General features: G+C 26.9%; 1 protein-coding gene across 1 annotated transcript in view; it reads left to right on the top strand.

Annotated features, from left to right (window-relative positions):
• Positions 1 to 13972, top strand: part of LOC105846617 (gamma-aminobutyric acid receptor subunit delta) — a 43161-nt gene that overhangs the window by 13278 nt on the left and 15911 nt on the right. Inside the window, exons 3-4 of the mRNA XM_065804154.1 lie at positions 2073 to 2137; positions 13338 to 13567. Of these exons, the coding sequence (XP_065660226.1) occupies positions 2073 to 2137; positions 13338 to 13567 (295 nt within the window). The remainder of the gene's footprint in view (positions 1 to 2072; positions 2138 to 13337; positions 13568 to 13972) is intronic.

Raw genomic sequence — 13972 nt, 5'->3', positions numbered from 1 at the left:
TTCTAGCACAACCCGGTTAAAATGGCATAATCCAGTTAAAATGGTACAATCCGGCTTCAATTCTGAGCTTTATTTTTAAGATAATACTAACAATTTTCTACAGGAGTAAGATCGAGTAAATTAATAGGTGGGTAAAGGTAAATTATTAGGTGGGTAAAGGCTTTAATCTTTTTGGCTTCTAATCTGTTGTGAAGGCGTGGCTCAGTGAATAGAGTTCTAGCCAAGACGTCTGAGGTTCCAGTGGCGTCGCTAAGTTTGGTGTCACCTATTACGGTAAGCCTTTTTGATGTCACCCCTCTAGATTTCCACTAACAAGGCCGACGACACGGGTTTCAAATTTCTAAAGTTCTAAAGTTAAATAAAAGATATTTTTGTGAAATGAAGAAATAGAAAGAGACACGGGTTTCAAATTTCTAAAGTTCTAAAGTTAAATAAAAGATATTTTTGTGAAATGAAGAAATAGAAAGAGTTATTAATAAAGAATAACAAATATCACAACCTGAAAACTATTGGTTAGGCCAAATGCAAAAATAAATTAACACGAGCATGAACAACTCTGCCTTATTTGCATTTTTTTTTTTCATTTTAGCGTCACTCCCGTGTCAAGTTGTGATGGTGTCACCCAGTGCGACCCGTATCCACCTACTCTTGAACATCAATAAATCTTAATTATTTATGCGGTAGAACACTATACTCACAATTTAGGGTTGATGTTCAAATCCACCCTTACGCCTTGCCAAGCGTCGTTCTAATATTAAATAAGGAAAATCTAATATTCAATGAAGAAATAGGCCTATAAATAAAGAAGCATTTAAGATATTAAACTAATTTTTTTTAAAGACTTTGAATTTTTGTTTATTATTTTTATATTTAAAACAAAAATATTTAGTTTTTTTTTGCTCTTTGGTTTCTTTTAAAGTTCCTCTGAAGCAAGATCATTTATGTGCAAAAAGCTGATTTTGATAACTTAGAGCTTAAAGAATGCAAATGATTATAACACTTCGTATCCAGTTTTATTTACTAAACTTAAGCTTGGTTTTCAATGACGCAATGAAGTATCGTAATTGTGGAGTCATTTTAAGAGTTGTAAAAACCACTTTCATATGATAAAAAAGTTAGTTTCAGTTACTATGGTGAATCAGTTTTTATTAGAGTTAAGTTTTAAAGAAAAAATTATATCATTTAACATCATTAAGCCTGCGAGGGGTTGAATTTTGTGTTTTTTTGATGACAAAGTAATTTATTAGTTTTCAGAGTTTATAAGTTTTAAGGTTATTAAATGTGTTTTTCGGTAGGTAACATTGTTTTGTAAACTATAAGCCATAAGCTCTTTACTTCATTAAACAAAACTATTGAAAAAATTAATTGATATTAAAACTAAGGCTGTTGTTTTCTATTATTAAGTATAGGAAACTTGATAAAGCATTTGTGGGAAACCCTAAAACTGTTGAATAATTCTCCATTGTGCCATAAACAACTTTATAAATCATTTCTTTTAATATTTACAGTCAATTTTGAGGAGATTTTTCTAAATACAAGGCCGTAGACAACTTTTTTTGATGTTTGAACTAAGTAACTTTGAAACGTGAAGAAAACTCCATATTTAAATATGTTCATATATATGAGGAATGAGGATGCTATGCAAAAAATTGCGGTGATTGGAGACTGAGAACAACGAAAACCCAAAAACGTTAGCCCCCAGCCCCAAATAGGAGGGCAACTAGTGAAATTTTTTTTTTTATTTATTTAAAACTTTATTTATATTTACCTACAACTTTTAAATTTGATTCAATAATCTTTTGTTGTTCGGCTTTTATGACCTTATAAAGTTTACACCCCCCTCAAAATGAGGGGGGTGTAAACTTTATAAAGTTTATACCCCCCTCAGTTACCAATAGTTCGCAAATCAGTTTTAACAGTAATTATTTTGTCAAATTATTTTGTATTTATATTGAGCAGATATTTATATAAACTGAATTGCAGTTTCGACTTTGTAGAAACACTATAACTTATATATAAATTTATTTAAACAAATTACACAAATATTATATTATACAAATTTTATTTCATAGGTTTAGTGGATGTCGAATTGGATATTCGGGTTTTATCTTTCGATAATTTGGATGAAAGCTCAATGGTTTGACTTATTTATAAATATATATATATATATATATATATATATATATATATATATATATATACATATTTATATATAAATATTTATAAATATAAATATATATATGTATATAAATATATATATATATACATATATATATTTATATATATGTATATATATATATATATATATATATATATATATATACATATATAATCATATATATATACATATATTTATATATATATATATATATATATATATATATATATATATACATATATACATATATATATATATATATATATATATATATATATATATATATATATATATATATATATATATATATATATATATATATATATATATATATATATATATGTAAGTTATGTTAGTGTATTTTACAAATAGAGTGCTCAATGTTCTTAAAGAACAGAGCAATAATAAACTAGTAAAAAACACATATCTAACTTTTATCTTCTACTTTAATTTTCACCATTGCTGGATCATCAGGAAGAGTTCTCTAGAGAACTCTTCCTGATCCAGCAATGGTGAAACTTAAAGTAGAAGATAAAAGTTAGATAAGTGTTTTTTACTAATTTATATATATATATATATATATATATATATATATATATATATATATATATATATATATATATATATATATATATATACATATATATATATATATATATATATATATATATATATATATATATATATATATATATATATATATATATATATATATATATGATATATATGTTGCGACAATTTAAATGACCAGTAATAAATGGCTTTTTTTCCGGTTTCACTTTCTTACAATTCCAGTAAAAAAAAGACATTATTTTCAATAGAAGACAACAAATCTCCGGGAAGTAAATAGACCAGTAGTAATTCATTAATTTCCAGTAGATAATACTTTTTTTCGAGTAATAAAATAAATATATGATAATATGTATATGCATGTATTTTATAATGAAATACCTATTTATAGCTACCTTTACTTATATATACTTATAACAGTATAATATTCATTTATATATATATATATATATATTTATATATGTATATAGATACATAAATATATATATATATATATATATATATATATATACATACATATATATTTATATATATATATATATAAATGTAGAAGTAGTGGTAGTAGTTGTAGTAGTAGTAGTAGTAATAGTAGTAGTAGTAGTTGTAGTAGTAGTAGTAGTAATAGTAGTAGTAGTAGTAGTAGTAGTAGTAGTAGTAGTAGTAGTAGTAGTAGTAGTAGTAGTAGTAGTAGTAGTAGTAGTAGTAGTAGTAGTAGTAGTAGCAGCAGTAGCAGTAGTACTAGTAGTAGCAGTAGCAGCTAGGTACATCATTTTATTTTCATGTAAAATTTTTTTCAATTATTAGGGCAATATTTAGATTTCTTTTAATCATAATACATTATGAAATCCATTCCTCAATACTCATCAAAAGCGAGGCTGATTCACTACCTAGTTCTCTTAAAAAAACAGCAACCTACAAGCAATGGAACCTTGACAGCAAATTAGAAAATTTAAATGAAGTCAAAGATTTTTTAAACAAATAAAAAATTGGAGTTTTGATTTTCGAAACAAAACTGAAGAAGGTTAAAAAGGCTTCTACCGATGTAATCTTGTCAAAGTTAAAGGAACTCAATGTGCTGCAAGCATTTATCTTTTGTATGACAGTTTCTCATCTAATGTATTATTATACAGAACATCTTCACAACACACACATGATTCTATCGTCATTAAAAGAGGAGGTAAACTTTCTGAAAAAGTTCAGTTAGAAATCAACAGACTTTTTGATATGCAAATGAAACCTATACAAATTTGTGACTATTTGGGCAAAATTGACTTTTGTGAACCATCTCAAGCACAACTGAATAAGATCCTTGCAAAATTGAGAAAGAAATAGTTTGGAGTCACTAACATCAGTCTAGTTGAACTAGAAAAATGACTTATTGAAAACTCTTTAGTGCCAAAAAATGAACATACAGCATTTATTGTGTCCTATACAGTGACATATGATGAAGAATTTCTTTTCAGATTCTTTGCTTCAACCAAACATTTGCTTGGTCTTGCCAAAGATGCAAAGATTATCCATGCTGATGCTACTTACAAACTAATTTGGCAAGGCTATCCAGTTTTTGTTGTTGGTACATCTGATTCTGACCGCCATTTTCATCATTTTGGCATAGGAGTTTGTATGGCTGAAAAAACTGGAGATTTTTTATTTTTATTTGAGGCAGAAATGGATTCTCAATTTTCACCATGGATTTAATTTTCACAGAAAATTAAATCCATGATGAAAATAGAGAACAGAACATCAATTTTGACAGATATTGAAACATTACCAAAGTTATGCAGCCTTGAATCTTTCTTAATTACGATCAATCTGTTTTTCAAAAAGTAGGATGACCAAGACCATTTGTTTTTACTTTACCTCAAAACAGAGTGGATCAACACTAACTCCAATTAGTATGAGGGCTCTAGGCATTTCAACCTAACCACTAACAATTGTCTTGAATCATTCAACACAGTAATTAAAGATGAGCACAACTTTCATGAGCAATTTGCTATAAACAAGTTCAAAGTTGTTGCTTTGCAGATGAGAATAATCCGAAATTGTTTTCAAAAACAACAACAATCAGTTTGGCTACCAAATATCAGCTTACCAATGAGTAAAATCCAGGAAAGAAATTCTTAAAAAAAATAAAGTAGAAAATTTTTATTACATAACAAGTGGGGAGAAAAATGTAATTAAAAAAAAAGACATTTTGATCTACAAGAATCATAATCATACCACTTTCGATGAATTTGTTAAGAACCAATTTGGAATTTGGGTGATTCAGATGAAAGATGACAATTAACAAGATGCAAAATGTATTTGTCCTTATTTCTTCAAAAATTACTCCTGTAAACATTCAGTTGGAATAGTAATACCTTTGAAACTGTACAACCCACCTCCTGAAGCCAAAAATATTCAAATGCACGAAAAAAAAAACCAAGTCGTCCAAAATAAGCTCAAAAAGCCATGCTGATTCAATAAATAATTACTTATGGTTATCTGTAATCCTGATTTAAATCTATTGGATAAAGTATAAAGTTTAAGTGAAGTTTAGTTCAGAAGAAGTTTATGTGTTTAGGTGAATTATAAGTATCAATCTTCTAACCAAATAAAACTAAGTTTGGTGAAAACATTCGTTTAATTTAAAATAGATTATAGTTTCTTTTGGAATTTATTAAAAGTAAAAAAAATGAAAGGTAATACAAGATAAGTTCTTATATTCTTATATTAGAGAAATATAAATCAGTTTATAATAATATAGTCAGTTTCTTCAGAGCAAGCTTTGAGCTGTATATAGCTATTATTTAAAAATCTTTCTGAGATGAATCTAGCTTGGTAACAGTCAAATGTTGTCATATCAGGGCCATTCTGTGTGCAAGTTTAGGACTAAGTAGCGTCCAGCTAAGTAGCGTCCAGTTACGTAGCTGCCAATAAAATATTTGAATCCTAAAAATAAGAGTAAAAATAAAAGTGAAAAAAAGGGTATAACTTAAATGTTTATTTTTACTCATTTTGTCTCTAAATAAATAAATAAAATTATATCATAATAATAAATAATAATAAATATATAAATAAATAAACATTGTCTTATTTTCAGATGGAACTAGTGCACAAAGATCAAACAAATAATCAAGTTGTTTATTGCTCATTAGCCAAATTAAAACAGGCAATGCCTAAATAAAGTCCACTTCAAGATAAAGTCTTACCTGCTCTTGTGCAAAGTTTGTTATCAAGAAAAAAAAAATTTAATTTTAATTCTAGAAGAAAGCTGTCTTTCAAAACTGGCTAGAAAAAATTTTTTGATTTATTTTTACTCTTGTTACGCGCAAAAGCATGGACATGAGATGGGAGATTTCTGTTGTGTATTTGTTTTTTGTTACTTTAAATTGTTTTGAACCAATCTTGATTAATACTTCAAGACTTTCTAAGAGTCAAAAACCTTTTTTTTTATTACAAAAAATTTTTTTTCACTAACATTAAAATATCAGAGTACAGTTATATATGCCATATATATCGTGTTTCAATTAAAATATGTTACAACATTTTATCAAGTTAATTAAAATAAGAAGAAACACACTCATATATAAATATATAAATATAAGCATATATAGGGGAGACCAAGGCTAGTTGGCTGCAGGGGTAAGTTGACGGACTGCGTTTATCTTCAGAGTCTTTCATCAGAAAGTGACAAAATTACACAGAACCTTCCTAATTGACTATTTCATTATTCACAATAGTATTGTCAGGATTTGCGCATGCGCATGGGAGATAATAAGATTTATGTATTTTTTGGTCAAAAACATAACTTTTGGAACATCGCAAACTTTTTACTTTACAAAGAAAATAGTTAGTCGTATGAAAAAAAAATTATTGTAAAAATTCGAGTCACAATTGGTTTACTATATCCAGTCAGACTTTTTTTCAAAGTTACCGTTTTTCAGGATCTATAGACTGTTTATTAAAAAAAAGGCTTTCGGGGTAAGTTGGCAAAATTTTCACGAAGTAAATTGGCTTATAGCATTTACTATGGAAAAAAAAAAATTTAAAAAATTTTTTTTTTTTTTTTAACAATATTGAAAAAATTTATTCTTACAAAAAAATTAAAAAAAAAAGATTTTTTTTAGGTTTTTTTTTCACGTATAAAAAGTGGGCTACAGTTTTGGCTGTTATACGTACTAATATTTGGTACCAGCTATAAGTAATATTAAATTTTTGGCTTAAATTTGTTATCAAAATAATAGTAAAAAGGTTTCTATTAATTTTGCACTTAATGATACATAAATAACCATTTTTATTGTTTGCGTCAACTTACCAAGCGCATTTTTTTTTTTTTCGAGGGCCCGGGAAGGCCCCAAGAATTTTTTTTTAAATGAATGCAAATTTTATAAGTTAGGTTTTGTATGTGTAAAACAATCAGCATAGTTGACTATGCGGATTGCAGGTTTTTAACGACGATAAAGAAGTTTTAACTTACGTTTTACAGTACTCCCCTAGCATTGTTAGCATAATTTATATAACTGTAGGTAAAAGAGTAATAAAGTTGGATTAAGCAATATTTATTAAGGTAGTTATGAGCTTTGTAAAGAATTTAAATATTTTTTGAAATTTTAGTAGATACATAATTAATAAGTTGATTTCAGAAGATTTTTTCATCGAGATAAACGCCTAAGAATTTTCTAACGGAATCATTTTCTATTTCGATTTTGTCCATATAACGTTGCGGCAAATTTGTTGGCAAAATTCGTTTTTTTGCATACGAAGGGAACAGAGTGCATTTGACTTAATTATTATTTAAAGTAAGCTTATTACGTTTAACAGGTTGACCAACCAATAGCTAATTCGAAATTCAAAGATATTTCCAGGACTTTTGAAAAAAATTTGGGTTTTCCAAAGATATGTTGATCTTTTCTTGACCAGAAAAATACAAATTGTTTATTTAAAAAAAAAAAAAAAAACTTAATAATTATTAGATGCTAATAATACTAACAGTAACATTAAACAAAACTTTTTTGCACTACAAAACTTTTTTGCACTACAAAACTTTTTTGCACTACAAAACTTTTTTGCTCTACAAAACTTTTTTGCACTACAAAAAGTATATAATTATCAAGTTCTGTATTAATCTACGCAAAATTAACAATAGCTCCGTAAAAGATAAAAATATAATAACTCTTTTCGAAAAAAGTTCTAGAATTTCCAGGAGTTTTTTGCTAAAAGGGATTTTTCTAGGATCAATAAAATTCCAGTACTCTTCCAGGTTTTCAAGTTTTTCAGGGGCAGCTGGCCACTTTGTTTAAACCAACTTGATATGTATTTTAAATCTTTATTCATAGTAGTAAAGAGTTTATAAATATTACTGCTTGAGCGGAATTGATTGGTACCATCTGCCTACATGATGCTTATATACTCTCAAAAAAAGTCTTTTTATCTACAATATGTAGCAATTTTGCGTACATTAAATGTAGATGTTTCACTCGCGTACAATTATGTAGACAAAAAGTCTACACTACTTGTAGACGTGGACAAATTTACATTAATGTAGGATTTTAAAACTACAAATAGTGTTGCTTTTTTATCTACAAATTTGTAGTAATTTAGTTATCTACATTGAATGTAGATGTTTCACTCGTGTACATTATGTAGACAAACTTGCTACATTTCCTGTAGTGTGCTTGTTTAAATCTACCATACTGTAGCTTTATAGAGACAAAAAATTTGCCGATTAATTTTATCATAAACACCTTCGTATTATATATATATATATATATATATACATACATATATATATATATATATATATATATAATATATATATATATATATATATATATATATATATATATATATATATATATATATATATATATATATATATATATATTAATTATCATATAAAATATAAAAGTCAAAATCAAATAAGCATAGAATATCACATTCTGTCAAATTAAAAATTGAGTTGTATCAAATTAGATGCGGCATGAGAGCGTTAGTACAATATAAAAATATTTGATGAGAAGTTTAATAAAACACCAGTAAATTCCTATAAAAATATTTGATAAGAAGTTTAATAAAACACCAATAAATTCCTATAAAAATATTTGATGAGAAGTTTACTAAAACACCAATAAATTTCTATAAAAATATTTGATGAGAAGATTCATTCTTAAATTCTCTTAACTAAATGCTTAAACATTTCGTTGTGCTCTTTTGTAAAGTTTTTCCTTGTATGACGATTGGCACTGCTATTTTATCTACCATCCATAGGGTAAATATTTGGTATTATTAATAATTACAAATAATTAAATTTAAATCTATATAAATGAGTAATTAGATAAATAATAACTTAATCAATCAAGAAATTTAATAATAAAATTAAATTAAGACCTAATACTAAATTAAATTAACCATCATCGAATGTAAAAAGTCTTCATCTTCAGTATTCTAACCTCGTTTACCAGGAAACAAGAAAAAGTTGTTTTTTCAAAACAAATTGCTTAAATATGGTTTTTTAAAACGCATTAAAAAGAATAAATACGCATATAAGAAAGAATAAACGCGCATATATGAATGAATAACCCTGTAACACAATGAAAATACAAAAGTACAAATACAAAAAAGACAAAAAACTGATACAAATCTTACACTTTTGCAACTTCCATAAGATGTTGGCCTAAAATTTGCACTAAAAAGTGTCTTTCTTGTGTTGTATACTTTTCATCACTCAACAATTTTGTCACAAGTGTTTGGCCATTAACACTTGCAGCATTGTGGTCATTCTTACAGAGTATCTCTTTTACAGGATATATCTAATCAATTTGATAAACATAAATGATAGATCCTACACTAATGATTCTCTCATAAACAAATGTTTTAAATAAAAGTTATACATTACTTGAGAGTGAGATTAGGATATTTCTCTGAATTGGTGTAGCTAATGAGTTAAGCACTGGTTTAGGCAATAATTCTGCTTGAGGCTGTAAGAAACTAATAATTATATTGATGCATATATGCAAGCGTATAACAAATGTTTGTAAAACTACAAACAATATGAGCCGATCGTTTGAAAAAAGAATTTTTAAGCTCATACCGTAAGCAACTCATACCTATCAATGACCCACTTTTAAAAATAATCGTTGGAAAATGGACCAAAAATGTGTTGCTTTGGTCGTAGTTTTAAACCTGGAAAAAGTTCCTTGAAAGATTGTAAATGTTCTTCTATTAGATCACGAAGCAATGTTTTCATACCATATGTAAACTTAGGAGTTAATAAAATATCAACAAAGTTGCAAAGTTGAATGAAAAAAGTTCAGTGTTCGTCGTCTTCTTTTACTAAATCGCCAACAGCTAGCGGCAAAAATCGAAAAAATATTTACATTTGCATTGCTTTCATAAAAGGATGTATTTTATTTTCTTCAGCTTTAAATATTGCAGGGGGTTTATTTTGTTTGTCAGTACTTATCATACTGAAGATATTAGACATTCCCTTATTTAATATATCAATAAAAAAACTTTATTTTCTTTACAAATTTTTTGTACGAATGGCTGCATGGTCAATAGAAATTAGTCCTTTTAGAATTGTATGCAAAGGATCAATTGCAAAGTTATTAGTAAAATGAAAGTCTGGAATTTCATTTAAAAAAGAATCTTTCTTAACTCCTCTTACATGGTTTACTCCAGCATTTTCCATTTGCATCAGATCATAAACATCCTGTTGATGTGTCTCAATAATTCTTAAAATAAATTTATCTTCACTAAAGAAATTCTGAAATTCACTACGTTTTGCATAACACATAAAGCAAAAATAATTTGCGGAAAAACATTCAATTAACCCAAAAATACTATTTAACGCCAAATTATCACAGGCAAAATTAGTAAAAACACATTTTTACTAATTATATATATATATAAAACATCAATCTTTTTTCTTCAACTTGTTTCTATGCATATTATAATTATGATTGTATTATAATTTATCTCAATTTAGTGTTGTATTTATGCGAACATAAACAGTTTTCTACCTAATAATGGAAATACCCATTAAAACCAATGTTTTGAAGTTTTGTTATTTCAGCTTTAAATTTATTTAAAACAGGATCAAATCCATAATATTTTAAATTTTCAGCAGTGGCGTCCCGAAGAGAATGGCATGAGGGAGGGGGGGGGGGTGAAAGTTGACTTTTTGCCAACTAGATTTACATTTTATTAGAAAAAGATTAAAAAAAAAGGTCCTCGTTTTTAAATATTTGCCGACTGAAAGTCTACATTTGCCGACAAGGTAGATATAGCCAATATTTTCCGACAGGTTTTTTATAGTCGGGGGGTTAGACACCCCCTACGCTTACCCTAAGGACGGCCCTGATCTTCAGAGTAGCACAAAGCCAACAACTGAAAATTAGAAAAACATGAATTTAAATTATTAGGTAAGTTTTTAAAAGTGTAATAAAACACTGCTTTATTACATAAAAGAGATATTTTCCGCGTAGTGGATTCGTTGTTCCCATGCCATCATAAAATAACTGAACCATAACTAACTTTTTGTTCTTATTTGCAAATAATGAATGGGATGCATACAAATTACCGTCATAAAACTTAGCCAAATCAAAACTTTGTGTATAAAATTTAAAAATGAGTGAACAAAAATCATTATCTTCCAGCAATGATCGCAAGGTTGCTTCAATTGAAACTTATTGAAAGGAATCGTACACCAATCTATCATTACCATTATGGCACTCAAATCTTTGCCCAAATAAAATAGATTCAGGTTTTACATAAAGTTGATGTTTTTTAAAAAAAGAATCTTGCTGATATCTTGTTTCAATAAGTTCTAAGGGATTATCTAATATCGGGCATTATCTTATATTGGCATCAATTTATTGAGAAGTATTTGTTTGTCTGTCTTTGAAATGCTTTTTATTTCCTGAACTGTTAAACATATTTTTTTGAATAAATTTGAAAGAGAACAGTTTTTCATGACATTAAATGAAAAAATTATGCCAGGCACAACACAGTATGATATGCTACTAATAGTTCGAAGTTCTGCAACCATTGCAACAGCTACAGCATGGTTTTCTTCATTACTTGGTTGTTGGTTGTGCAATTCATCGGTATCATTATTAGTATTATCCAAATCACTTTCATTGTCAATAGTATCCAAATAATAGTTATCATGAATTCTAATACTCTCTGTAAAGTTTTCAAAACAAAAACTTCCATTGCTTTCAAAAGTATTTAGGTGATATGATTTTAAATGTCTGCATAAATTATAAAGTGTTGAAAAAGTGTTACTGCATTATATTTGCATACAACGAAACGAACGTTTCAATAAATCAGTAATTTCATGCCGTTTTATATGCTTAATAAATTAATCTATATCGTTTATTATTGATCTGCATATGAAGCAAATATACATCTTATTTTTTGCTGCATAAAAAATGTGTCAACAATAAAGTTTCAAACCGATTTTTTTACAAATTAAGTATAGTGTGTGTAAGAATTATTATAATGTGTGTAATTTAATACTTAAAATTAAAAAATAGTTGTCATAATACAATTCATGCCTATATTGTTGTGTTTTTATAAGTACTTATTGTGACCAAAGATATATTATCTAGAAAATAGCGATTTTGTTTTAATCAATTACTTAAAAAGCTATAACAAGTTCAAACACCAAAAGTTAATGGATGAAATCAGCTATTACTTGTTAACCGCTGTAACTTATCCGAGGTAATGGCGGTCAACGCAAATAATTTAGCCAAGTTTATCTACAAATTATGTAGACACGGATTTTGTTGCATTTAGCTATAGTTTATACTAAATGCGTTAAAAACTACAGCTAAATGCTAAAAAACTGATTTATCCGCGTCGGCACAATTTTTAGATAAATTTGTCTACATTATTTTTGAAAGTGTCAGGTTAGATGTTTTATTAAGATCATTTATATATATACAGAAAAGTATGGGTCAGAGGATTGAACCCTGAAGAATGCTGCAGACAATATCAAGACAATTGTTTTGATAACCGTCGGAACTAATTACAAATTGTTTTCTTTTTGTTAATTCATCAGAGCAAATGCAGTTACCCATAGGTACAAGGGTATTATTAAAGGAAAGAATTATTCCTAAAAGCATTTAATATATTTGCAAACAGTCTTTAGATCTTTCAATGTTATTTCCTCATTGTCTAAATGACAATAAATATGGCTTTCGGAATGGTCTATACAACGTTTAAATCTTTAGTTCTTGACAATGTTGAAATGTTGCAACGCTGATTGACAGCGTAAAAGTTCTAGAATAAAGACCACTACAACCTATTTTCTTGAAGATTTTTCGTTCGTAAACTCATTAAATGTTGTATGAAATTCATATATTTTAAATCTTAGATTGAATTATTTTTTAAATTCTAAATTAAAATATTAAAAAATGGTTGCAACAAACTGACCAATTTCTCGATTAATAGTTTACAAATTTGTTATATTGTGGACGTCTTTATTTTTTTTTTACGGTTGTAAAATACAAAAAATTACTTGTTATACTGTAAATATAAATATAAGTAAATAGTTGTATGCATGTATATTTGTATGTAAGTCAGTTTGTAAGTATTTAAAAAAACTGTCATTTCTTTTTAGAAATTTAATGTGGACTTTTACTTTTCTCAATTTTGGTTTGACGAAAGATTTAAAATTTTGCTTGACAGCCCAGAATCATATATAAATATTTTAGGAAAAAAGGCGGAAGACCTCTGGTTGCCGGACACTGTATTAGTTAATTCTAAATCTTCTAATTTTCATTACGTAACTGTAGAAAACCGATTTACAACCATAAATTTTTCAAGCGGAATGATTTTGCAACATGCGAGGTAATTTTTTTTAAAATAAAAAGAACTTTTTAACACTGATTTGGTTTTTGATTTTTAATAGCCGATTAGTTCGAATCAAAAATAATCTCTATTATATAATCTTAAAAAATCAAAAATAATCTCTATTATATAATCTAATCGAATTAAAACATAACTAATCAGCTTTAAAAAAATCAAAAACCAACCGTATGCAACCCACGAACCCTCTTAAGTCATAACCCTAATACATATATATATATATATATATATATATATATATATATATATATATATATATATATATATATATATATATATATATATATATATATATATATATATATATATATATATATATTAGACTTATGGCTTATGGGTTGCATATATTAGGGTTATGACTTTTAAACTTTTTGTAAATTAAACAAA

Source organism: Hydra vulgaris, chromosome 08, assembly GCF_038396675.1.
Source record: "Hydra vulgaris chromosome 08, alternate assembly HydraT2T_AEP".
In the NCBI taxonomy this organism is placed as follows: Eukaryota; Metazoa; Cnidaria; class Hydrozoa; order Anthoathecata; family Hydridae; genus Hydra; species Hydra vulgaris.
Note: the sequence above shows the minus strand (reverse complement) of the source record. Positions and strands in the feature narration are given on the sequence as shown.